We start from the raw sequence: 27364 nt of genomic DNA on the forward strand, positions 1-27364 counted from the left end.
AGCTTTGATGAATGGATGAATGAATACTTCTTTCATTTATAGACAATTTAATATTAGATAAACCTCATAATATAAGCAAAAGATGGAAGTTTAAGTACACCAAAGTAATATATTACTTTGATGTTTATTAGTTAAAATTGTCATACATAAATAACAAATTATCATTCCACAGGAACAGATGTACCTAACACTATTGCTACTCAAAACCATTTCATTTTTACAATTTATTAATTTCACTGATTCAGAATTTGAAAATTTGGACATTTTTTTTAGAAGATGGAAACGATTTCTGGACTCTGACATTTCTACCATCCTTTGATCACTTAGATATACTGTACAGTACTTGGATTCAGTTTCTAGTCCATGCATGAACAAATGCCGGTTACAAGTTGACTTTGTAGCTTTTCCAAGGATATTCATATCATTTCTTGATTCTGCTCATCCTGCTTATTTGTAGTCTTTCCTTCCCTTTCCTCAATCTTCCCAAACAACATATTCCTTTTTAGGACATTGTCTACTCATATCATCAATCTCAAAAATGTGAGTTTCTCCTTATTGATGATAATTTTGCAATTTTTTTCTAGGGTTTGAACCTAGAATAAGTTCCAATTTATGTGTGACAGTTCTCAAGATAGAAACAGTCATGTTCTGCCCCCTGGTGGTCAATGTAACGATTTTGGCTAACCATCCCAGTCTCTTTAATAACTTATTTCCTGACATTCCTATTTAATTCTTTCTTACTTACAAGATTTTAAGCAAATCACCTTATTTTTAAAACAATTGTTTTAAAATGTCATTTTATGTGTGGAATTAGTGCAGTGAGTTATTAATCTGTACATTGGCTTGCATTTTTAAATGTGTTTGTGTCTGTTGTGTCTGCAATGCCATCTTGTTACTTTTTACTAAGATTGATAGCATATCAATTGCCTTTTTTGTGCAGCTTTAAAACTAACTTTGAAAGAAATATATATATATTCTAAACAAAATTTGCTAAAGATACTATACTATACAGCATATTTTTCTTTAAAATTATGTTATTACCTAATTATTTTTGTGGATTGTTTTACATTGTTTTTAAAATCATTTTTATCTTCAATGTTTAACAAATTCTTCATAAAAATACATAAAATGTTGAAATGGCATGCAGGAGTAATGTTATTCACATCCTTCCAGAACAAAAGCCTAGTATAGTAAAGGAATGAGGATTTCTGCTTATATCATTACTGTTTCTTAAACAATAAAGTTATTTTTTATGTAGTGTAAAGTCTATATCTGAGCTATATTTATTTTCAATGAAAATTATTCTCTTTTTTTTCCCATTTTATAGTGTATAATTCTCTTTGCGTAAACAGTATTGCATAATTTATGGGTTCCAAAAATATGATGCATAAATATAACACATTTTGTCAGTCATATGTATGGGATGCTCAGGGAGGGGTAGCACCTCTGGTGTTGGAGCATGTCATGTCCTTTTACAACAGCTCTTTTAGGGTAGCTCATACACCTTTGGTCCCCACCTGTCGCTCAGCTCTCACCTGTGGTTCCTAGTAGCTGTAACATGCACAGTGGCCATACCCTGGGCAACAGCTTCGACTGGCTAGCCAAACTAGGCTGAGAGTAGCCGATGGGTCATTAACCTTCGGCGAGATAGGGATTTGTCTATCCTGAGCATGTGAAGACAGATTCCGGTGAACTGATCAGATGAAACCTATGAGAATGGCTCAACGGTCATGAAGGCAATCTCTGCAAGCAATATGGTACACTAAGAGAATGTCAAGCCACGAAAGATGCCCTGTTCAAGCACTAGAAGGGAAACTCTGCAAACCTCCACTGCGGTGTGGCTATATCTATCATTGGAAAAGGCTTCAGAAATAAACCTTGAGACAAAATCTGGAGCCGGAGTCCCAGAAGCAATTCTTGACTGAACAGCCACGTTCTGATAACTCCTGTGACGTAGCTGGAACCAATAGTATTGGCCTTTTCCATTCCATTGGAATATTTCAGAGATGTGGACAGGGAGGGATCTGCTGCTTGGGTAACAGTCTATCTTCCATACTAATCTACCCAGGATTCATGCTCTGAGGAATCCAGAGCATGATACCATGGTCTTTTGAGACTGAAGGATGCAATGCCAATGCAATGTCAGTCAGGCCACAAGTAATTTAAAAGATTGTGAAATATTGATTGGCTGAGAATGACAAAAGTTGACTTTTCAGGTGTTAGTTGTTAGTGTAAGAGACTTCCAAGATTGAAAAGCAATGGCATTTAAACATATGTTTAAATATTTTGAATACAAAGACTCAATTCTATTCTGATTGGAATATATATAATGCATATTGTTACATACAAAAACATACATATCAACCTTAAAGAATAACAAATATATTGTCATATTTTACTGAATGTCTACTGAAATTCACCATACTCTTGAAAAAACACCTTTGGGATATTTGACTGAATGTTATTCAGGAAAAAATACTTCTATTTCTCTTTAAAATGCCATTATTGGTCTTATCTGCCTGCCTCACTGCCTGTCTATCTATCATCCATTCCAACTATATCATCTATTATATCTATCATCTATTATCAATCTATCTTTGATCATATCTTTCTCTCTTTCCCTCATTCATTCAGTTATCTACGGAGAGGGGCGGCATACAAATATAATAAATTATTATTATTATTATTATTATTATTATTATTATTATTATCATCATCTAAAATTTATTTTAGTTTTGACGCTACAGACACGAAGTTGCTTGTCACTAACTTCAACATATAAATTCTGGCTCTCAGGAAACTGAAAAATATAGCCATGAAATAATATTTATTTAGTTAGTTAGTTACTTAATTAGTTCAATTCACAACAATACACAATGAAGGTTATAGAGGTTATACTCGAGTAAAATATATTAGAGAAAGAATAGAAGTGAAAATTTAGAAATAGAATAGATCAATTAGAGAATAGAATGATATTATGAAAGTAGTATAATAAGAATAGAAAAATAATAGATATAATATAGGAGATATAGGAGAGACAATAGGACAGGGGATATCTCAGAAAGTAGCAAGCATCACACCGCAAGGGATTTCACTTCTTTTTTTAAAATTGGGACGTGCGGCAGGAGAATTCATGAAATCTCGATCCTAGTAGACACCCAATCTATCCGTCAGCGGAGAACCCATTTCCCGCTCAAAATTCTAGCGATCTTTACCCAGCGAGGTTTATCACAGACTTTTTTTAAAAAACCCACTTGTTCAACCAATCAGCTTCTAGGAACTGAACAGCCTCCACCAATGGAGAGTGGCAGACTGCAGTAGGGGATTCGCGGTCGGAAACCGTTGCTCTAACGGTCGACAGTTGAGGCGACCCTCAAACGGGAGTTGAACGTCGAACCTCCGAGGGAAAGCATTGACCTTCGCCATCTTCGTGAGGCACCATGGTGGGAAGTGGGACTTGGGGTGGCTGGGCTTGGTTCAGTGGGGAGCGGGGCTGTAGCAACTACTTAAGCCGCTTGGCGTAGTAGTACTATGAGGAAACCCCGAGCGTACGGTACGATAATGAAATACTTGTGGAGGAATGTTGTCGCCTCACGCGGATTTTCCCGCGCGAGCTTCGCCTCAGTCGAGGCTTCGTACCTCGGAAAGGCGCAATTCGGTCGAGGACATGGGTTGCCTGGCGCTTTATTCTCTTGTATTTGGCTACGCACGAGGGCTGAAAGGCAAGCGGGAAAGGGGATGGGTTGTGTGTGGAAAGGAAGAACAGTGAACCAACAAGAAACGAGATAAATATTTGTCGCCTAGTCCGTTGATTTGACATTATAAGAGGCCGGTGAAAGAGAGATGTATAATTTAAAAAAAACTAGCGTGAAAGAATGAGACATACGGGAGGAGTTGAAATATGAGGTAAATCATAATTAAATTTGAGACAAAAGATTTGATATTATCGCATAGTAGTTGCAAGAGTATAATATGGAAGTGTAGTGGGCTGTAGCGAAAGACCATTTTAAAACGTGGGTGTCTTAAGGGCAATTGATCATTAAAATAGTGCAATAGACATTAGAAATCAAATGGGTACATTATCGAAATACATAACTTGAGTCAATATATATTATGCATATTTTCAAAAATAAACATTAATCGTGCCTTTTTTTTAAAAATTACAATTTTTTAAATAGCGTGAATGTATCTCTATCCACGTTGGACAAGCTGGAGTTCAGATTGGTAATGCTTGTTGGGAGTTGTATTGTCTTGAGCATGGAATTCAGCCAGATGGTCAGATGCCCAGTGACAAAACCATAGGAGGTGGAGATGATTCCTTTAACACATTTTTTAGTGAAACCGGTGCTGGCAAGCATGTACCTAGAGCTGTTTTTGTGGACCTTGAGCCAACTGTTGTTGGTATGTATAAGAGTTTGGAAATGTGGAATCAACATATGGATGATCACAAATAATTTACATTTATAAAATATTTTCATTATGTAGAAGTAATAAAAATAGGGGGGTTCATAAATAAATTTGAATTTTGATTAAAGCAATTGTAAAATAATCCCCCACTAAGTTTGCATTTACACAGTAACTTTATGAAATGAAATCCAGTTATGCATTAACAAAAATGGTAAGATAGGAAGTTATTTCTTTTACCCTCTCATACTAATAGAATATGAATAATAGAAGGACTTTTTTATAATTGTTATTTTCTTACAAGTAAAATTTAATTAATTAAAGGTATCTGTATAGTCATCAGAAGTGAACTAACACATCTTTTTATGCCAAGAGCCTTCTGCCTATGATTAATTTTAATTTCTGCAAAAAGAACAATATCTTTTGTTCAGAAATATTAGCCAGACTAAGTATCTGATGTATTCTCAAGTTTGTAATGTTTTTAGATAATATAAAAATATAATACATATGCTTAACAAGGAATAAGAACAGCTGAATCCCTTCCAGCTTGGCTATTCTATTAAATTATTTCTGAGTTTGTGAAATATTATTAGAAATGATAAAACACTAGATTTTGAATTAGAATTAATCAAAGTTTTGGGTTTTTTTAATCTTCAAAGATGAGGTGCGTACAGGTACTTACAGACAGTTATTTCATCCTGAGCAACTCATTACTGGGAAAGAAGATGCTGCTAACAATTATGCTAGAGGCCATTATACCATAGGAAAAGAGATTGTGGATCTAGTGCTGGATCGCATTAGAAAATTGGTGAGTCATTATAAGATGTGAATTAGAAAATTACTTGCAAATAAAATGTAACATTTGAAAATTTACCATTTTAAAGTCAGCATAGAAATTCTAGTCTTTTATGTTCAAAATGTTTAAAATACTTAATATATTTAAGTAAGGAATTCAAATTTAGAACTAGATATACTAGAAACATAGAAGACTGACTGCAGGAAAAGGACCTCATGATCCATCTAATCCGCCCTACTAAATTTATTTTTTAAATTTTTAATTGACTGAAAGTCATTAATGCAAATATTTTAAATGAATACAGTAGCAAATAACATCTGCATGTTAAATTTATACTGCTGAAATTAAGTATTCTGTAAAATGACCGGTTTTTGTGGGTTGTCTTTTTGTAGGCTGATCTGTGTACTGGTCTACAGGGTTTCCTTATTTTCCATAGTTTTGGTGGAGGTACTGGCTCTGGATTTGCATCTTTGCTAATGGAAAGACTCTCAGTTGACTATGGGAAAAAATCCAAACTGGAATTTGCAATATATCCAGCTCCACAAGTATCTACTGCTGTGGTGGAGCCTTACAATTCTATCCTTACCACACATACCACATTGGAACATTCTGACTGTGCATTTATGGTGGATAATGAAGCTATTTATGATATATGTCGACGCAATCTTGACATTGAACGTCCTACTTACACCAACCTCAATCGTCTCATTGGTCAAATTGTATCTTCTATCACAGCTTCACTACGTTTTGATGGTGCTCTGAATGTAGATTTGACAGAATTTCAAACAAATCTTGTTCCTTATCCACGAATCCATTTCCCCTTGGCAACATATGCTCCTGTCATTTCAGCTGAAAAGGCATACCACGAGCAGTTGTCAGTCGCTGAAATTACTAATGCTTGTTTTGAGCCAGCTAATCAGATGGTAAAATGTGATCCTCGCCATGGTAAATATATGGCATGTTGCATGCTATACAGAGGTGATGTAGTGCCAAAAGATGTCAATGCAGCTATTGCAACGATCAAGACAAAACGTACTATTCAGTTTGTGGATTGGTGTCCAACTGGATTCAAGGTAGTATATTGTTGAATATAAATAAACGGGGTATAATCTTAGTGAACTCCAATAATTTGGGTGGAAATTTCCTAATATAAAAAGTAATAAAAGCAGAATAAAAATATAATCTAATAATTTATGAATAAGATTACATTTGCCTGATAACTTTTCACATGAAGATATTTTGTTGCAGATGTGAATACAGCAGTAATCTTTTTCTTGCCCAGATCAGATAATAGATCTAACAATTCTGAAAATGTTGGTCATCATTTATTTTATTAATGTTTTTGAAGTGCTAAGTGTAGAGCTTCCTATAAAACTTTAAATTTATTTTTTTAATGATTTTTAAAATAACTGGTGGTGGCAAACATACCAAATAGCCCTTCCTCCTATTTTCTGTACAACAATCCTTTGAGATGGATTGGGCTATAAGACAGTGACTAACAAAGTCACCCAGCTGGCTTTCAGTGAAGTAAATCATGTTGTTAACATGAACAGTCATTTCATTATGAGATGGATGACAAATAAGTTTAATAAATAACGCCGCACACCAAATTGCATTTTTTCCAGTTATTAGACTGGTACAGTAATACTTAAGATAAATAATTCATTCTAAATAAAAGCTAGTGTTCTCATTAGAGCTTTAGTATATTTAAGAGAATTAAACCTTAATTTCATTTATTAATTTATCTCATGATAAAAGTGAGGCAATTTGCATCGATTAGGACTTTTCTTTTTCTTTGAGATTATGAATACATTCTTTTTCTGTCTCCAGCTCCCTTTCTGATTCAAAGAAGACAGGGAGAGAAGTTCGGATTTGAAAATCCCTTGTACTATTGAAGGAAATATAATGAATGTTTTTGCCTTCCTTTAGGTGGGCATCAATTATCAGCCACCCACTGTGGTACCAGGAGGAGATTTGGCCAAGGTGCAACGTGCTGTATGTATGCTGAGTAACACTACTGCAATTGCAGAAGCTTGGGCTCGCCTTGATCATAAATTTGATTTAATGTATGCTAAGAGAGCCTTCGTGCATTGGTATGTAGGGGAAGGAATGGAAGAAGGAGAATTTTCTGAAGCCCGAGAGGATCTCGCTGCACTTGAAAAAGATTATGAAGAAGTTGGTGTTGATTCTGTGGAAGCTGAAGCTGAAGAAGGAGAAGAATATTAAGCTCAGATATATGTTTCAATATTTTGTACTTTCAGGTTCACTGGTTCGGTTCCAAATAAACATTTAAGTGTTCTAAGAAGTTTAATTGCTATTATTTAAAATAGCTTTAAAGTCATCCCTTGAAACAGTTTCTATAAACTGAGCAAAGTATAAAATAAACGTTTTCTGTAAAATTTTCTCAGAAACAAATTTATCAATTCTTTATTTCTTCCTTTCATTCTTATAGAATTTTTTTTTAAAAAAAAGTATAAAGTAAGTATTCTTAAATAGTTATTAAAGTGTTATTGCATATTAGAATGTATGTAGATAATAAAGATCATACTGGGGGTGTTTTTGATTGTGTATATGGAACTTGATGTTAATTAAAGAAATGTGAATAAGAAAATTTTGTTGCAATCTTATCAGTGAATTTGGTATACTCTAGTTTCATCTTCACTGTTCTGAACTGGCTTGAAATAAAATAGTTTGGGAGATTATAAAATAAAAATATTTATTTTGCAGCTTTACTGATCTTTGGTATGTGAAATGAAATGGATGAATATTTTACATAATCAACTAAGCATATTGGTCCTAAAACTAGCACAAACTTGGTTTACATTAAAAGAAACATTTTGGTTCTTACATTCTGCTAGCTGATAAACAGTTTAAAGATGCAGCAATAACAAATTTTATGATAAACTCCGCTATAGCCAATTTCCAAATTTCTATCACTTGCTAATAAAGGCCTGAAAATAAAATAGCATTAAATGATACAATCTACTTAATTGAATTATGAAAATTAGATGATTGCCTTGATCAATTGCATGGTAAAATTAAGTAATGAGCATATGTTGATTATCTTAAATTTCAGATAACAATAACTAAGCTGATGACATTGAAAAGTATTCAGTTCATTGGCCTTTTATTTTCAAATCCAGGAATTTTATTATTTCTGACATTCCTTCACAGATATGCAAAAACCTTGATTGCATTATCTCTTAGCAGGCTATGTTTGTTGTACACTTAATTTTTTGAAAAAAACATCTTGTACTGCTTTCATTTGGGGTGATGGTTTGGAATAGAAAGTCAACCTTTTTAAAAAAATAATTTTTATTAATATAGTATTTTCAAAATTCAAAACACCAAAAAAAAAATAAATACAATTTTCCGAATTCAGTATTACTGACAGGTTACTTATCTAAATTCTAATTTTTAATATGTTCTCTATTACATTATTATTTACATTGTTACTATTTACAGACATCCTTTTTTTTACATTCTCTTACATATAGATACTAATTGTTATCTAATTTTTAATGCTATTATAACTAGATATACCCTCCAAACTTTGTAATACAGTGATCCCCCGTTTATTGCGTCCCCAACCATTGCGAACAGGGTACTTCGTGATTTTTCAACCCGGAAGTCAAAATACCATCTACGCATGCGTGCGTTTTTTCTATGGGCACGCATGCGTAGATGGCAACCGGGAGATCAGCTGCTGGGTGGCTTTCCTGGGTCTTCCCCCTCTTGCTGGCGTCAGCGAGGAGTTTCCCCACCGCCCACGCAAACTCCTCGCTGCCGCCCGCCCTTCGCCCGCCCACGCCGTTCATTCTCGCCGCTTTCGAGCTGAGTCCTGAAGCGAATTCGCTCCCGGACTCGGCTCGAAGGCGGCGAGAGACCGCCAAGGAACGGGCCTGTCCACGCTCTCTCTCGGCGCTTTCGAGCCGAGTCCGTGAGCGAGTTCGCTCCCGGACTCGGCTCGAAGGCGGTGAGAGACAGCGCCAAGGAACGGGCCTGTCCACGCTCTCTCGGCGCTTTCGAGCCGAGTCCGTGAGCGAGTTCGCTCCCGGACTCGGCTCGAAGGCGGCGAGAGACAGCGCCAAGGAACGGGCCTGTCCACGCTCTCTCTCGGCGCTTTCGAGCCGAGTCCGTGAGCGAGTTCGCTCCCGGACTCGGCTCGAAGGCGGCGAGAGACAGCGCCAAGGAACGGGCCTGTCCACGCTCTCTCTCGGCGCTTTCGAGCCGAGTCCGTGAGCGAGTTCGCTCCCGGACTCGGCTCGAAGGTGGCGAGAGACAGCGCCAAGGAACGGGCCTGTCCACGCTCTCTCTCGGCGCTTTCGAGCCGAGTCCGTGAGCGAGTTCGCTCCCGGACTCGGCTCGAAGGCGGCGAGAGACAGCGCCAAGGAACGGGCCTGTCCACGCTCTCTCGGCGCTTTCGAGCCGAGTCCGTGAGCGAGTTCGCTCCCGGACTCGGCTCGAAGGTGGCGAGAGACAGCGCCAAGGAACGGGCCTGTCCACGCTCTCTCGGCGCTTTCGAGCCGAGTCCGTGAGCGAGTTCGCTCCCGAAGGCGGCGAGAGACCGCCAAGGAACGGGCCTGTCCACGCTCTCTCTCGGCGCTTTCGAGCCGAGTCCGTGAGCGAGTTCGCTCCCGGACTCGGCTCGAAGGCGGCGAGAGACAGCGCCAAGGAACGGGCCTGTCCACGCTCTCTCGGCGCTTTCGAGCCGAGTCCGTGAGCGAGTTCGCTCCCGGACTCGGCTCGAAGGCGGCGAGAGACAGCGCCAAGGAACGGGCCTGTCCACGCTCTCTCTCGGCGCTTTCGAGCCGAGTCCGTGAGCGAGTTCGCTCCCGGACTCGGCTCGAAGGCGGCGAGAGACAGCGCCAAGGAACGGGCCTGTCCACGCTCTCTCTCGGCGCTTTCGAGCCGAGTCCGTGAGCGAGTTCGCTCCCGGACTCGGCTCGAAGGTGGCGAGAGACAGCGCCAAGGAACGGGCCTGTCCACGCTCTCTCGGCGCTTTCGAGCCGAGTCCATGAGCGAGTTCGCTCCCGAAGGCGGCGAGAGACAGCGCCAAGGAACGGGCCTGTCCACGCTCTCTCTCGGCGCTTTCGAGCCGAGTCCGTGAGCGAGTTCGCTCCCGGACTCGGCTCGAAAGCGCCGAGAGAGAGCGTGGACAGGCCCGTTCCTTGGCGCTGTCTCTCGCCGCCTTCGGGAGCGAACTCGCTCACGGACTCGGCTCGAAGGCGGCGAGAGACAGCGCCAAGGAACGGGCCTGTCCACGCTCTCGGCGCTTTCGAGCCGAGTCCGTGAGCGAGTTCGCTCCCGGACTCGGCTCGAAGGCGGCGAGAGACAGCGCCAAGGAACGGGCCTGTCCACGCTCTCTCTCGGCGCTTTCGAGCCGAGTCCGTGAGCGAGTTCGCTCCCGGACTCGGCTCGAAGGCGGCGAGAGACAGCGCCAAGGAACGGCCTGTCCACACTGTCTCTCGGCGCTTTCGAGCCGAGTCCGTGAGCGAGTTCGCTCCCGGACTCAGCTCGAAAGCGCCGAGAGACAGCGCCCCCCGGACCCCCAACCCGGGTTTGGGGGGCTGCTAGGAAGCCCTCCATGCCGGCGGCAAACAGCCGCGCCGCCCCCAATCTTCGGCTCCTCGCTAGCGCTGTGGGAGTAAAAACACCATCTGCACATGCGCAGATGGTGTTTTTACTTCCGCATCGCTACTTCGCGAAAACCCGCTCGTTGCGGGGGCTCCTGGAACGGAACCCTCGCAACGAGCGGGGGATCACTGTATTCTGATTCATCTTTTGTAGCTCCATTGTCAATTTGTCCATTTTGGCGTATTCCAATATTTTAGTAATCTTTACATATGACAGTTGGCCTGTTTCCAGTGTTGTGCTAAAATAATTCTAGTGGCTGTCATTATGTACTTTAATATATATTGAATTTCCATTTTAGCCTCTAGGATTCTAAGAAGTAATAATTCTGGTTTAAATTGTATTTTTTGTCCTGTTATTTCTTCCATCTGGTTCTTTATTTTGCACCAAAACTACTTTGATTTTGGACAGGTCTACCACATATAATAGGTTCCCTGGTTATCTCCAAAATTGTGCAGAACACTTTGGATACACTAGCCAATCTCACTGGTGGTAGATGCCAATGGTAAAACATTTTGTAGAAATTCTACCAATTTTGTTGGCTTATAATTCTTTTCCTATATTTTCTCCCAAAAGTCTAATTCTATACCTGAAATTTCTAGCCCAACTAATTATTTCTTTCAAAGTTTCTTCCATTTTAAATCTTAGAAATACAGTATATGCTTTTGTAATCATTTTCTCCCGTTTCTAATACATGTACTGTATTTTGTTTTGATTCCAATTGCTTTCTGTAAACACTAAATTCTACAGCTTCGTTTATATCAGTTTGATTTGCAAATAGGGGCAACATCCAATCTTTATTCCTTGGTTTTTTCAATATCTGTTCTGATTTTAATACTACTTGTTCATCTGGTTCCAAACATCTCACCATCTTACTCAGGTCTAGGGCATTTGAGTATATCAAAGCCTCGAGCATTGGTACCCAAATTAGAATTTTCCTGTAATGGTTCTTTTCCCAGACTAACGGGGTGTCCCTCAGAGGTCTCATATGCATGAATTTTCTTCCCATAGAAAAGCATCCCAACCGATTAGCAGATCATGACCTAATATCCTCTTACATTTCAATTCAATCCAATCCTTAATGCACATCATGGCTGCCATATGGTAGTAAAGCTTTCAGTTTTACCTGTTTTAACGATGCAAACTTGTTAATCCTCTGATCTCACTCAACCAGTTCTGGTTGCTGCTTCTCACTTTTCTTCCTCCATTAATCAGGCCGCCATGTCTCACCTGACCATGAAGCCAGTCTCCGGAATTGAGAGGTGCCTCTTGGTACAACGGGATTGCTCCTTTCCCCATCTCCCTTTAGGTATTCCTTCTACATTGCCTGCCCCTCCAAGGCTCTGTTACTGGCCTCCAGAAGCAGAAAATCAGACATTGGGGACAGCCCTGTTTTGCTCCTCACCAGCATGCTGACCCGGAAGTGTCCTCCAAAAGTGCCAACCTTTTAAGTATACTAAAGCAATAAAAGGCTCAGGAAGACTACAGCTGAACTTATTGATGTGTGCTATATTAAGATTCTTGCTAGTTGGCTTTCCCCATCCCCAATTAATCAAGTGAATCAGGGAGGGTCAGTAGAGTTCATAATTCATAATCATCTTTCCAGAACTAAAGTTATGTTTATGTGCTGAATATATTCTTCAAGGCCGTCTCCCTGGCTCTCTGTTGTGAGGCCTTTGTCAAGCAAATATATTTCTGGAATGTTGCCACATAAAATTATCAGTGATAGCATTCATCATTTTAATCAGTTCATCTTTTATGCATTTAAGGTTTGGTAGACTTAGCTTTAAACTTGGAAATTTGAGGGCCTGAATATTTAAATAGATACATAGCTGGTTTAATTCCATTTGTATTCAACAAATTGTAGTCATTGGTTCCTCATTAAATTGGAAACTTAAATAGAATACCATAAGGGTCAATCCTGTCTTTATACTCCAGTAAGAAGTTATGTGAAGAGACAGATGCTTATCAAATCTGTAGATTAAATTAAATTTGGTGTCAAGGTAGGGTTTTCACATTCTTTTAGGCTAATTCTCTGGAATTCCTGATCAGGCAAAGCTTTAGAGACCGAAAATAGGTTTATTTGACTGAATCTTTCCTCCCCTTTAGTCAGAATCCAATTATTTATATATTCCTGATAGGATATTTGAAACCCTTATCACAATTGTTTTTCTAAGTAACACGCCTGCTCATGCCACAACATTTGTCTGCAAGGGTTGTCAAGTCAATTTTGCATTTCTTTCAATAGCATAGTTGTGTTACGTCATTTGGAAAATGTGACACTATATATAAATCCTTTATGTTATTAATGTACTGCCAATTATGTGTCCTTAAGTCTATCATCTCTTACCCACCAAATAAATCTCCCAAAATGGTCTGAGCCAATCTGACCCTTTAGGTTTTTTAACTATAAACCACTTACTGCTGTGATTGAATCCATCCACTTTGCTGCTAGCCATTGTTTTCCTCTTTCCGTTCATCTTTTGCAGAGTTATAAACTTCTCAAAAGAACTAGGTCTTTAACTAGTATATCTAGAAATACAATTTGAGGCTAATAACAAGCACCCATAAATAAGAAAATTGAAAAACATTCAAACATTTGTTTGTATAAAAACTTCAAATTTAAAAAGTCCTCCAGAAAAACAGAATAATTTAGTAAAATATTTTCTTCTCACTTTTTAGTAGATAAACTATGCCAAGCATTAAATGTTTTGTTTCATGCCAGAACAACTTTTCCCAATCAGATGTCCATCCTTCAAAATTATGGCACTTCAATTTGAAAAGCTCCCAAGCAGATTGGAGATGGCTATCCCACATTAGTGATGTTTTCACTCTTAAAATCTACTTCAGCTTTTAAAAAAATACAGCATTATCATGGTTTGGGTTTTCTACAATTTAATAAGATTAATGACCAAAGAAAATCATTGGTTTAAGAAAAGTTTGAGTTCTTAAAAGTTCTAACTTCAGATCAAATTAGTAGAAAATAGTATCAAAGCAAGGTTTAAATACTAAGTTGGAAAAAATATTAATATTATGCTCTTGCATTTTCTATACTCAGTGATGTCTTTATAAATAAATAGGTCATGTTATATTGTCTGTGAAAAAGGCCAAAAGAACCAAAAACAATCATTATGTCATAGTTTTCTATTCCAGCTTTCCTTTTTACCTTTATCTTTCTTTTCCCAACTCTAGACTTAAAGAACATCACGAACTCTAAAAAAGCTATATTACTATATTATGTTTTATTAGTCTACAAAAAATGCACAAGAATTAATATATAAAACGTTGGTCCAGTATCGAACACCAGTGACGTAACAATTTAGTAACAGATTATGGTAGGCCTATTGTTTTTCTTAGAATTTTTTTACATAAAGAGAAACAAAGCCCAGAATACAAAAAATCTGTACCGCAATTCTCACAATGGCTGGCAAATTGCTGTGTCAACCACAAAAGTATTGGCAAAATGTCGGATGTGATGACACTTCTCAGTAGCTCGTTGATGGATATCTGGAAAAAAAGAACCATAAAAGAAAGTCAAATTAAGTTTCTTGGATCTTTAGAGACAGAAAGAAAGAAATGCAACTATTTAATTTCTAAATTAAGTATGTAGAAATAAGAGCACAAAAACAATACAAATCACAGAAAGGGACATAAACATTACTGGCATTGTCATGTATGAATAAATCTCAAAAGCTGTTTTTTAACCCTAAGTGATTTACATAGAATAAAGTGTTCTGATCCAAATATACTATCAAAACATAACAATTTGTTACAGAAACAGCTACTAGACCAGTGATGGCGAATCTATGGCATGGGTGCCACAGGTGGCACGCGGAGCCATATCTGCTGGCACGCGAGTCATTGCCCTAGCTCAGCTCTAGTGTGCATGTGTGTGCTGGCCAGCTGATTTTTGGCTCACACAGAGACTTGGAGGGTGTTTTTGGCTTCCAGAGAGCCTCCGGGGGGGTTGGGGGAGGGTGTTTGTACCCTCCCCCAACTCCTGGGAAGCCTTTGGAGCCTGGGGAGGGCAAAACACGAGCCTACTGGGCTCATCAGAAATTGGGAAACTGGCCATTTCCGGCCTCCAGAGGGTTTCCGGGTGGTAGGAGAAGCTGTTTTCGCCCTCCCCAGGCATTGAATTATGGGTGTGGGCACTTGTGCATGTGTCATAGTACATATACTCACTCTTTTAGCACCTGAGGAAAAAAGGGTTTGTCATCACTGAACTAGACAAACTTACAGAAATGTTTGTTTTTTAACACTAAATTTTAAACTGTCCGTTAATAACATAAATTTCTCTTTCCTTCATCTCTGAACATTTGCCATTTATAGCTGGTTATTTATTTAAACAATGTAAACAAGCTTCCCATCTAACTGAGGTAACTCTAGATAGTGCATACAAGAAAAAACATTAATTAAAACATTAATTTATCAAATTCCTGGAGTAGGGGAGAAAAAAAATCTATCACTGAATAACCAGCTAGCACAGTTAGAAGCTTGTTTCGTTGAAGTACGACCTCTTAGAATGCCTGAATGGGTTTTTTTTTCCTAATTTCCAAAAGGAAACATTGCTTTCAAGATGGTAAAACTTGGATTGGCTTCAACCTTGTTCAATCCTGGGATGATATTAGATGGAGGTTCAACTATGAGGGCATATACTCAGCAGGTTTTAAATAAGGATGCCTTCAAGCCAGGGCAAGAAAGTTGTATGTATGAGCAAATTATCATATATACTGTACAACAATTCATTAATGAGATTTGTTGTGGTTAGCTCTGGCCCAGCTCCTGCCCCAAGGACTGTGGATGTGGGGGAGACATCAAGATGCTGCAGGCCTGTTTTGCCCCCGGTGGAATCTGCTGATGAAGGCTCCTCTGACCAAGAAGACATGAGTGACAGGGAGGAGGAGAGTGTGGCAGACAGCTCAGAAGGAGATCAATTATCTAGCTCCTCCTTGGATTCAGAACAAGAGTTAATGATACAGCCACGAATGCGGAGAGCGATGCATAGGCAACAACAACTGAGAGATTATTATCAAAGAAAATGAGGGCACCTGTGGTTGGGTGGGGCTGTGGTAATTAGTGAGGCTGCTATAAATAGCAGCCTGTGGGTTTGGGCATTGTGGAGAATTATCTGATCATTGTGTTTCGTGACTGCTTTACTGACTTTGACCTTTTGTGTGCTGATTTTTCCCTGCTTTGAAACTAAACCAGAGCAAAGTGTGTTTCACTTTGTGAACGAAGAAGGACTGTGAATTGCCTCACAGCTGCAAGCTAAGTATCACAGAACTGATAAGGGACTTGTACAAATTACCAGTTTGTTTGGAGACCAGTGCTCTTTGCTATACCAAAAGAGGGCTTAGTTTAAGGGACTTTTCATTATAAAGAACATTGTTTTGAATTTTCAAACGTGTGTGTGTCTGCAATTTGTATCTGTGAATTTTTGGGAGACGTCTATCAGAGAGCCCAACAGAACAGAGATTAATATCATATATGAAGAAACATTAATTTAGAGTTGGGTACTATTTTAAAAATAGCTTCACTCTACCAGTATATTTCTTCTTTTGCCAATAGCACAGGTAGAATTGAAAACTAATAAATGCTGTAAATTTACAGTCCATTTAAGAAACACAATATAAACTTCAGCAAAAGAAATAAAATGATGTTCCCCTTACGTCCTCTTGCTAAATTATGGTCCAATCTGAATGTTTCTTTCCCTTGGCAGAGTTTATGAATATAGGAGCCAAACAGATCTGGGTCAGTGGCATGTTGTGTCATCATCCTCTCTTCCTGGATCATGTTGGTTTGTGGCAAATATTCCCCTTTCTGCAATCAAAAAATGTACAATTCACTGAGAAATTGCTTGTTTTAACATCTGGAAAGAAAGAGTTCTTCAACAAGTCCAAAACTATTATTTTCACTGTTCAGGAATTTTTAATCCATGCTTCAGAATATTACTTACAATAAATCATGTTTCTCATCTCAATCTATATGCTGAAGTAATAAAGGAATTAGTGCTACAAAATGATCACTATTTTGTATTTTTCTGACAATAATTCACCGATTCTGTATAATAATTTCTCAATTCGTAACATTCATTCAAAAGTCAAAATCAAAATATTGCAGAGACTGGAATTCCTACTTTCTTTTAACCTACTACAGCTTTTCATAGCTGGTTACTATTGCAACTACAAGTGAAAGCATTATCAGATCCCAAGGAGGGTGCAATGGTTATAGAATATAGCTGGGATCAAATATAGAATAAAAAGGATTATTTACTGACCTTTATATTAAGTGTCAGCTCCCAGAAATGCTTAAGTGGCATGACAATAGTAGTATTTAGCTCTCCAATGTAGCATTTATTTACTACCCAATCATAATAAGCTGTGAATCCCTAAAATCACACCAAATAAAATCAGGTTAAAAACAGGTTGAATATTGAAAGGAGAGTATTATATGTGGATATGAATATCTCCGAGACCGCCTTCTGCCGCACGAATCCCAGCGACCGATTAGGTCCCACAGAGTGGGCCTTCTCCGGGTCCCGTCAACTAAACAATGTCGGTTGGCGGGACCCAGGGGAAGAGCCTTCTCTGTGGCGGCCCCGGTCCTCTGGAACCAACTCCCCCCAGAGATTAGAACTGCCTCTACTCTCCTTGCCTTTCGTAAACTCCTTAAAACCCACCTTTGTCGTCAGGCATGGGGAACTGAGACATCTCCCCTGGGCATATACAATTTATGAATGGTATGTTTGTATGTATGTTTGTTTAGTAAATGGGGTTTTTAAATATTTTAAAACTACAATTTAGATTTGTTATGAATTGTTTTATTCTGTTGTGAGCCGCCCCGAGTCTGCGGAGAGGGGCGGCAAACAAATCTAAATAATAAATAAATAATAAATAATAAAATATGAGTTCCTGGAAAATGTCCTAAAGGAAATAACTTCCAAAAAAGTATTTTCTATACCTTTCTTTATTCAGTCTTAGACATTCTTTCAAAGCATGTGAAGCCTAATTTCTTACCTGCTGAAAATCATGGATAATGTCTGCAGGATGGCCAACACTGGGCCTTGGGATGCTGATCTCCTCATAATCCTCTCCGAGGTAAATCTTCACATCCTCATACACTGTCCTGATTTCAGATGAATCATCGAATTCAAAGTAGTCACACTCCAAACCTCCTTCCTCGTAATTGTAATACTCCGTCCTTTGCTACAACAGTTTAATAAAAAGTTCTCAAGCATCATTGGCTGTGTTATTATTACTTCATTTTTAAATGTTTTAAATATACAAATTGAGTTTGGACTGCAGAATATGACAGACTTAAAACCACAATTCAGTGTAAAACATTTGTAACCATGTGCTGATCTTATACATACTCTCTCTTGTGTTTTGGTCTATCATTCTGTGTTCTCTGTATCTATGAAACTGCTAATCTGAGATCATTTCTTTCTGTCTCTCTATGCAGGTTCATACTTCTGAATATACAATGTGGTAGGACTCAGTTAGCTAGGTACTAGGCTTTGCCTTGCTCTATAATGTACTTCCTCCAAATAAATCTTCCCTTACTGGAGTAGGTGACAAAGCCTGCACTGGTAAACTTCCAGAGGAGAATCCATAATTTTTAAGCTTTAAAAAATACACCACGAGATGATACAATGAGATAACTTTTAACTCATTGCTGAATGTACATATATTTGCAGTTCCAGGTCACAAAAAAACAATCCAACTTGTCTTCCTAACGAATTCTTTGTTACTTTCTTAAAAGCAGTTTTTTCTATATTTTACTACCTGGCAACCTTAGATCAGTCACTCTCTCACCAACCACATAGGGCTGTTGTTGTGGGGAAAATGGAAAGAGGAAGTGTGTGGCATATGTTCTCCACCTTCAGTTATTTATAACAATAGTAAAGGCAGAATAAAAGCAAATATTCTCATATATAATTCTTGTAAACATGATTGCAAATGCAGTGGTACCTCTACCTAAGAATGCCTCTACTTATGAACTTTTCTAGATAAAAACCTGGTGTTCAAGATTTTTTTGCCTCTTTTCAAGAACCATTTTCCACTTACAAACCTGAGCCTCCAAAACTGTAACCGGAAAAGGCAGGGAGAAGCTTCCGTGGGGCCTCTCTAGGAATCTCCTGGAAAGAAACAGGGCCTCCACCCTCCCTGTGGTTTCCCCATTATTTGCTTTTACACTGATTCCTATGGGAAAAATTACTTCTTCTTACGAACTTTTCTACTTAAGAACCTGGTCATGGAATGAATTAAGTTTGTAAGTAGAGGTACCACTGTAACAACTTTCAATTGACTGTAATTGTCTAAATATATCCAAATCCCTTCTCAATAGAACAGCTTCCTAAAGCAGTTTTTCTGTAGTTTTTCCAAAATGCTCATTACATTTGTACATACCTTGCAGATTACAAATGCCTCATCTGATATTCTGTATACCATATTTACTGAAATGAAGCATCTTCCTCTTCTGCCCTTGTCAATTATATTTTTTTAAGTGAAAGGGTCATCTTGGATCCAGATATAGTAACATTGAATGTTTGTTTTTACTGCTAGATTCAAGCATGTTTTTCCCATTGAGGAAGGTGAGCAGGAAATAGACAAGATAGGGAAAGCTCTTATTAAATTAAATTAATTAAGTGGCTGAGTGGAGTGAAAAAGAGAAGCAGTATTATATCCTCATGTATGTCAAAAAAGAGAGTAAACAAAATGTAAAAAGCAAGTTGGTATAGAGAGGAATGGGATTCAAAATTTTTAATACTGGTTCTGTAGACATGGCTTGGTGGGCATGGTGTGGCGTGGCAGGGGAAGGATACTGTAAAATCTCCGTTCCCATCCCACTCCAGGGGAAGGTTACTGCAAAATCCCCATTTCCTCCCAATCAGCTGGGACTCGAGAAGCAGAGAATAGATGGGGCAGAGGTATTTACTGGTTCTCTAAACCAGTGTTTCCCAACCTTGGCAACTTGAAGTTATTTGGACTTCAACTCCCAGAATTCCCAAATAGCTTCAAGTTACCAAGGTTGGGAAACACTGCTCTAAACTACTCAAAGTTTCCGCTACCTGTTTTCCAGAACTGGTCAGAACCAGCTGAATCCCACCTCTGTACAAGTAGCAGTTACCATGCAAAGTTTGTTCATAATAGTATGAGAAAGTTAGACACATAAAATCCTCAAGCAAGAATGAGTCTCCATGAAAGGTAATGGGGAAAGGTTGAAACTATCAAAACAAGTCTCTGTTTACTAAAGCCCTATGGAGATTATTCAATGGACATATAACAAAAGCCTTTCTCAATGTGAAATCACAAATGTCCCTTTACAGAAAGAGAATAGAAAACCAATTTTGCAAGTATTAAAGGGCATAAATTCACGATCAGTTATAGCTGATGAATATGAATTATAGTTTAATAGTAGGATATTATCTACTATCATTAAAGAGAAGAATGTCATTTTAGTAATGTTTCTCTTTTGCCTATACTGGAAATTATATGCTTATATGTATCTGTCATATACAAGATATGATCTATCAAATATTGGGTTAGAACCCAGTCACTCATGCCCTCATCACCTTGAGGTTCAACTACTGCAATGGTCTCTACATGGGCATACCTTTGAAGAGTGTTTGGAAACTACAAATTGTGCAGAACGCAGCCGTGTGAGCGGTCATGGCCCTGCCTAGGCATGCCCATGTTTCTCCAACACTCCGAGAAGTGCACTGGCTGCCAATTGGTTTCCAGATGCATTTCAAAGTGTTAGTTATGACCTATAAAGCCCTACGTGGCATTGAACCAGAATACTTGTGGTACCGCTTTCTGCCACATGAGTCCCAGTGACGGTTAGGTCCCACAGAGCTGGCCTTCTCCAGGTCCCGTCAACTAGACTAAACAATGTCATTTGGTGGGACCTAGGGGAAGAGCCTTCTCTGTGGGGGCCCTGGCCCTCTGGAATCAGCTCCCCCCAGAGATTCGCCCTGCCCCCACACTCCTCGCTTTCTGTAAAAGTCTTAAGACTCACTTATGTTGCCAGGCTTGGGGTGATTAGATCCTAGCGCCCTGGCCGACAAATGTTATGTATGGTTACTGTTCAAATGGGTATGATTAATTTTTTAATATAGCAAACGATTTTAGAGTAGTTTATTTAATTTTACTAAATTGGATTTAGTGTATTGTATTGTATTATATTGTTCTTTTTTATATGTTGTAAAAAACATATGAGTCTCTGGAGACGGGCGGCATATAAATCCAATAAATGAAATGAAATAAAGGCAGAACTTACGCTGAAACTACTTTGGCTATCTGAAATAGGAAGCTCCGTTGTTTCAGATTATAATATAGCTGAAGCAGACCAGTGGAGCAACTATTTTACAAGCTTTAAGATGGCAATGTTAATCGTGTGGATGGTTTGAATTAAATTATACCTACCATATCAATGCCCATGTGAGCAACTGAGTGAGTGAGAGATAAATAGTTGTAGATACACGTCGATGTTAAGATCAAGCCGAGCAGTAACAACAAAAATCCCAAGGCCAAAAAGAAGAGGCAAGTAAGAGATCTCCAACTCTGCTGTGGCAAAGATAAGGGCTGCTTCTCCTGTTTAAAGGAAAGGGACAGGGTCATTTATTAAGGGATAGCACAGTAAATGCAGAATATCCTGAGCAGGATGGTTCTATGCCAAGCTTCCTTCTTCCATGTTGCGTACATCTGTTTTCTTTTACAACAGGCTTCCTAAGAAGGAAAAATAATGTCTTAGAAGGTAATAAATGATAGAAATACTGTATGCTTGACTCAACATGGCCTGCTCATCACTTTCTCCTTGTAAAGTGGAAGAAACACAATAGGATAAGCTACCTTATTTTGATACTAAGAGATAGTTACAAGTCAAGGAGCCAAAAGGAACAAATATTGGGGAAAATCATAATTTCATACTTGAATTCTTGACTGAAAGGAAAACTAAGGTATTTGCAGTCAGACATGAATCATGAATTTTAAAATCAATTTTTAATAAACTCAAAGCATTGATAAGGAGGAAGGAGAAGCTACTGTAAGAAGAAAAAGGAGCTCTATTTCTAGGGGGCAAAAATTGCAGGACTAAATGTTAAGCAAAACTTTGTAAGAGGAAGACTAGATTGACAGCAGAACTAATTTAACATATTTGACTTCTATTAGAAGAGTTCTAATTAGAGAGTTACTAATTAGAAATCTCTACTAGGTGCATTAAAGCAAAGGCTGACAACCTTATATGGTGGTATTTTACTTGGATTTCTGGTAGAGATTGGAAGGAATGGCTTAACTAGCATACTCTAACCCAGGGGTTGCCAACCTTGGCAACTTTAAGACTTTTGGACTTCAACTCCCCAAATTCCTGAGCTAGCAAAGCTGGTTGAGGAATTCTAAGAGTTGAAGTCCACAAGTTTTAAAGTTGCCAAAGTTGGATGGAGATTCCTGATCTAACCAATTCTTTTGATGTAGCATGTTTACAAATTTACATGGAACCTTCCTAAGCAGCCTAAACAAACAACAATCAAGTGCCACCTCACATTCTGGTTCTTTAACTCGTCTCTTCTAATTTAACTTTGCATATTGCCTCAGACACATTTGTGTAAGGGTGTGAAGAACACAAATTTCAAGCAAACAAATGATATCACTGTGCGTTCCAATCTCCATGAGATCAGCCTACCCAATGATAATACCAAGTCAACATTGTAACAGAAAGCTACAGTCGAATAATACAAAGGACGTCTGTAGATAGCTAATCTCCCATCAACAATAATTAAAGTAGGCACAGCTTATCCATCATATATTTATATGTATGTATGTGTATGTGCATATTTTCAATATATGTGTGTGTGAGTGTGTGCAATTAGAAATAAGCATATTGCAATATAAGGAAAGGAGAAAAAAATCATAAATTTCAACACATGAAATTACTTCTCACTTCTAACGCCATCTTTTTCAGATTTTTTAAAATCAGTATTGTGTACCACTTTTTTCTCTAGGGCCTAGGCAATGGGTCCTCAAACTACGGCCCGCGGGCCACATGTGGCCTGCCAAAGCAATTAATCCAGCCCGCGTGAAGATGCCATTTGCTTTGCAGGATGTTACTTTTAAATAAATACACAAAACAAATTAAAATCAGAACTTGTTGAGCACCAGAGAAACCGACTGTGGGTATGCAGATATTGTTGAGCGTCATTAACTCCAGCACCCAGTCTTTCAAGAAAGCAGGGGGGACAATTAATAGAGTGGTAAAATTAATATATGATATAGTATAACCAAACTTTTCTCAGCACATCACACACTAGTTTTTCATGATTATGAAAAACATCTAGGCGCTATTAAAATAAATTAATAGACGGTTTAGACAGGTTTTTAAAAATCTCTTCTCCACCTCACCCCTCCTTAAAAAGATGGTATTTCCTATAATTCAGGAAGATAACCCTGAGAGAACTATCTTTACTGTTATTATGATACAGGCCTCTAGTGTCAATTCAACTGTCAGATTGCAAAATAAAATATGAATTTTTGTTCACATGTAGGGCAGTTAATATGTCAATGTTCTGCTTAAAGTTGTTTCCATTAGGTTGTTCCATGAATGAATTTTGAATGAATGCAAAACATTTATTTTTATGAAGGGCTGACATGTATGACATAAATCAAAACGCAGAGGGATTAATTATAAATTTCTCTTTAAAGTCTGAATTTCTAGAAAATTCGGATTTCAAGACTTTATTGAATTATCTTCTTATAATAAAATTTTTGATAGGCATGGATTTGAAAATTATGCTTCCTGGATTGAGAGATTTATGTGCAAGAGTATGTTTGAGAGATTTAGTAAGATTTGCATGAAAGGAAAGAAAGTCTTAGGGAACAGACAAAAACTTAATATTATAAACATAAATCTTTTAAATTGAATTTCATAATTTTTTTTAAAGTGTTCTACAGTGACAATCTCCTTCAAGTCTTTTTAAGTTTACAGAACTCGTGTAAGCAGTGTATACCTGCAATCCATAAGCCTAAACTCTTATTCTAAATATAGCAGGACGTTACCAGAAAACGTGGCCTTCTCCATGTAGTATGTTGTGATGCCACATACTTTGTCTCACTGTGAAATTACTCAAAACACCATAGATGTAATTTTTGGCTACCAAAAATTCAATTACATACGGTCTAGGCAGAATGTGCCTGCTAAAAATAAGATTAATAGAGCTGGTTATATCTTTTAATATCACCTACTAATGCAACTACAATTCATAGCACAAGGCAACTACAAGGCTTGAATAAAAAGGCATCAACATGGTCACATGCAAACTACATAAGATGGAAACATTATCTCTGCTGTTTTAGATTACAGATCACAAGAACTAGAAATATTCTTAACTTGATTTCTTAAATAGAGAAATGTTCTGCAATTATTGGAATTTGTGGAAGACAAAAATAGGTCCCCAACATGATAACAGTAGAGATATTATATAACAACACAAACAACAAAGAATGAAGTCAAGGTCTGATTATTTTTTAAAAAGAACACAAGAGCCACAGAACAATCTCTCAGAAGGTCTGATAGAGAACATCCCGATAGTGACAAACAGACTTGCTTGCCCAGAATTTTTTGGCCTTTTTCCCTTGATTTCATCACTGGAGATATTCAAGACTCTAAGAAGAACAGTGGCCATTCATCCATGTCAAAGAACCAGGAATAATCTGAAACATGTATCATTCAAATTTGCAGAGCCAATCCTAGATTAAGGATAGAGAATCTAGTCCGAGGTTCATAGCATTACTCAAGACAAGGATATCTACTCTACTAGATGAAATCACTAATTAGCCTTTTGGTACTTTCTGAAATGCTGTGGATTGCAACTCACATGAATTCAAACAACGTGAAACTGTACAGGAATTGGAGTCCCAAAGATACAGAATAAAAGAGTGTTTGGGGAAGACTGAACAAGAACAGAGGGGAGGAGAAGCTCCAAACGTCTGCTGGAGTTTAATCTGACTATTATTTAAATTATCTCCAATTATTTAAATTATCTACATTATCTACAATTGACCTCTCCCCTTTTCTAAGAGGTCTATAAGGGGCGTGCATAAGTGCACTTATGTGCCTAATATCCCTGTCCTACTGTCTTATTATCCTTTCTATTACTACATTCTACTTATGTTATGTTATGCTAATATGTACTATAATACTATACTTGTTTGACAAATAAATAAATAAAGATAAAAAGTTTTAAGTACCAAACAATCCATATCTTACAATCTTGGCACTGAGACACCAGGCTCTGATCATGATCCTTTAAAATAATTTTAAGTGTATTCGTTCAGAAGTACAAAAATAGGGGGTAAATGTTTGGAAGATAAGGATTTAATAAACCCCTCTGAAGTACATGCTTCTTGTGCTATCAAACTTAAAAGATCCTTTAAGGCTGGGAAATAGTTGTCTAAATCCAGGGAGTTGCAATTCACTGTATGAGCCTAGTTGCCAATTGTTGCCCTGCAGACATAACGTACAGTAACTTGTAAGGATGTGGAGTTGAACCTTGTCTAACTTGATGTACATTAACTTCATAAGCACCCCTTATGCCCAGCCAACATTTTCCATTCTGCTGGCAGGAAGGGATAGAAACAGATCAGCACATGTGGCACAAGAATTGAAGATAGAGGATTTTTTATTTGGTTTGCATCATTATTAGTTAGACCACACCTAGAATATTGCATCCAGTTTTGGTCACCACACTACAAAAAAGACGTAGAGACTCTAGAGAAAGTACAGAGGAGAGCAATCAGGATGATTAGGGGCTTGAGGACTAAAACATGTGAATAACAGGGACCGGGCATGGCTAGTCTAACAAAGAGAAGAACCAGGGGTGATATGATAACAGCGTTCCAATACTTCAGGGGCTGCCACAGAGAGAAAGTCAGACAAGGAATAATGGATGGAAGCTCACCAAGGAGAGATTCAACCTGGAAATAAGGAGAACATTTCTGACAGTGAGAGTGACCAACCAGTGAAACAGCTTGCCAACAGAGGTTGTGAGAACTCCAACAGGTGAGACTTTCAAGAGGAAACTGGACTGCCATTTAGGGACTCCTGCTTGGTGGTGGGGTTGGATGACTTACAAGGTCCCTTCTGTTACTCTGTTATCCTGTTACTTAGCCAGAGACAAGCCCTACAAATAGTAGCGTTTTGGAGGGGGTGGTGGTAATTTTTTATTTATTTTTCTCAATATACATTCAAACAATACAGTATACTTTATCTAGTTTATTTATTTATTTATTTATTTTATTTGTCATGCAAATATGTTTAACATAATATAAGATAAAGTAGAGATAGACAAGATAAAAGGACATTAGGACAGGAACGGTAGGCAGAAATGTGCACTTATGCACGCCCCTGTTTTAACCATCTGTTTTAAATAGTAGCACTTTTAAAGAGACACCGCTCTTTCCCTCCATGCAGGGATTTTCTGCTCTGGCCACGGGCTCGAATCGCTTTGTGATGAAAGCGCTTTTCTCCACTTGTAGCCTCTGCGGGACCCACTTCGATCATACCTGTTTTACTCCAACACCCTAAAGCCGTATTGCGCGATGCGACAACAGCTCCATCCTCGAAAGAGCACCAAATCGTCCAGAATCGCGTCTAGATGCTCAGCGCGACTTCAGTCAACATGTTTAACACGGAGTTTGTTTGTTTGTTTAAGGCGTTTAAAACAACAACAACAACAACAACACTACAATATCGGCGGCTCATTTATTCCTCACCGTTAACTGAAAGGCCAACCCGATCTGGAGAGGCCAGCGCGCCCTGTGGTCCCCTGCGTACTCACCGCATCCTGAGACAGGACGAGGCCTTTGGCTGGGCGCGTTGCGACCGCCGCCTTTTTCTCCGGCTTGAGTTCATCTGCAAGCGACTGGAAGCCGATTTGCACCATGGCTCGGCAGCAAATCCACCTCCCCGCTTCCCAGGCGAGCTCCACCGACTCTTGTCATGCAACCCGGGCAAGCGTCTCTCGCGAAGATCGGGGCTTTGGAGATCCCGCCTCCGCCAAAGTTGAAGCGACGGCCCGCCCAAGGCAGCTCCCTCCGGCTTTCATTGGCGAAGGCTCGCTCAGGCGCTCTGTGCCTGGCCTTTGAGGCTCACCTCGCACCAGGACTTTCTCCACGTGGCCCCAAAAGCCCTCCTTCATTCTACCCGGAATGAGCCTGCAGAGATTCTCAGTCATCCAGGCCATGATTGTCCCAAAGGTGCTTTTTTTTCAGGAGGCAACTGGAGTTGTGGGGGATTTTTTGAAAGACCTTTTGCTTCTCCTCCAGGAAGCTTCTTCAGTTCTGACAGGATAGTGAGAAGTTCCTTGCAGACAGATGGTCGTTTGCATCCTTTTAGGCAGAAGTAGGCTGCTAAGGTGATGTGGGCTCGCCCCTGTGGTTCTGAGTGTTAGCAGAGTCCAGCGGGATTTTGCTACTGTACCTGTGCAAGTAGTGAAATCGTGCATGGAGATGCAGGCGCGCCGGTGTTTCAGCA

At 38.9% G+C, this 27364-nt stretch overlaps 2 protein-coding genes across 3 annotated transcripts; one reads left to right on the top strand and one right to left on the bottom strand.

The window, feature by feature from the left end:
• Positions 1–3269: 3269 nt before the first annotated feature.
• LOC139168007 (tubulin alpha-3 chain) lies at positions 3270–7932 on the top strand. 2 transcript variants are annotated; one of them, XM_070753254.1, is made up of 5 exons: positions 3270–3443; positions 4179–4401; positions 5064–5212; positions 5593–6273; positions 7130–7932. In XM_070753254.1, the coding sequence occupies exons 1-5, from the start codon at positions 3441–3443 to the stop codon at positions 7424–7426; spliced, it is 1353 nt and encodes a 450-aa protein (XP_070609355.1). In that variant the 5' UTR covers positions 3270–3440; the 3' UTR covers positions 7427–7932. The 2 variants fall into 2 exon arrangements, with proteins under 2 accessions (XP_070609355.1, XP_070609356.1); XM_070753255.1 differs by lacking the exon at positions 3270–3443 and adding an exon at positions 3653–3906.
• A 6137-nt stretch (positions 7933–14069) lies between these two features.
• On the bottom strand, positions 14070–26919 carry LOC139168471 (integral membrane protein 2C-like). The gene is made up of 6 exons (XM_070754062.1): positions 26670–26919; positions 21265–21432; positions 17854–18042; positions 17115–17225; positions 16507–16657; positions 14070–14341 (listed from the first exon to the last, which is right to left on the bottom strand). The coding sequence occupies exons 1-6, from the start codon at positions 26772–26774 to the stop codon at positions 14250–14252; spliced, it is 816 nt and encodes a 271-aa protein (XP_070610163.1). The 5' UTR covers positions 26775–26919; the 3' UTR covers positions 14070–14249.
• Positions 26920–27364: the final 445 nt, after the last annotated feature.

Source organism: Erythrolamprus reginae, chromosome 5 (assembly GCF_031021105.1).
Source record: "Erythrolamprus reginae isolate rEryReg1 chromosome 5, rEryReg1.hap1, whole genome shotgun sequence".
Lineage (NCBI taxonomy): Eukaryota > Metazoa > Chordata > Lepidosauria > Squamata > Dipsadidae > Erythrolamprus > Erythrolamprus reginae.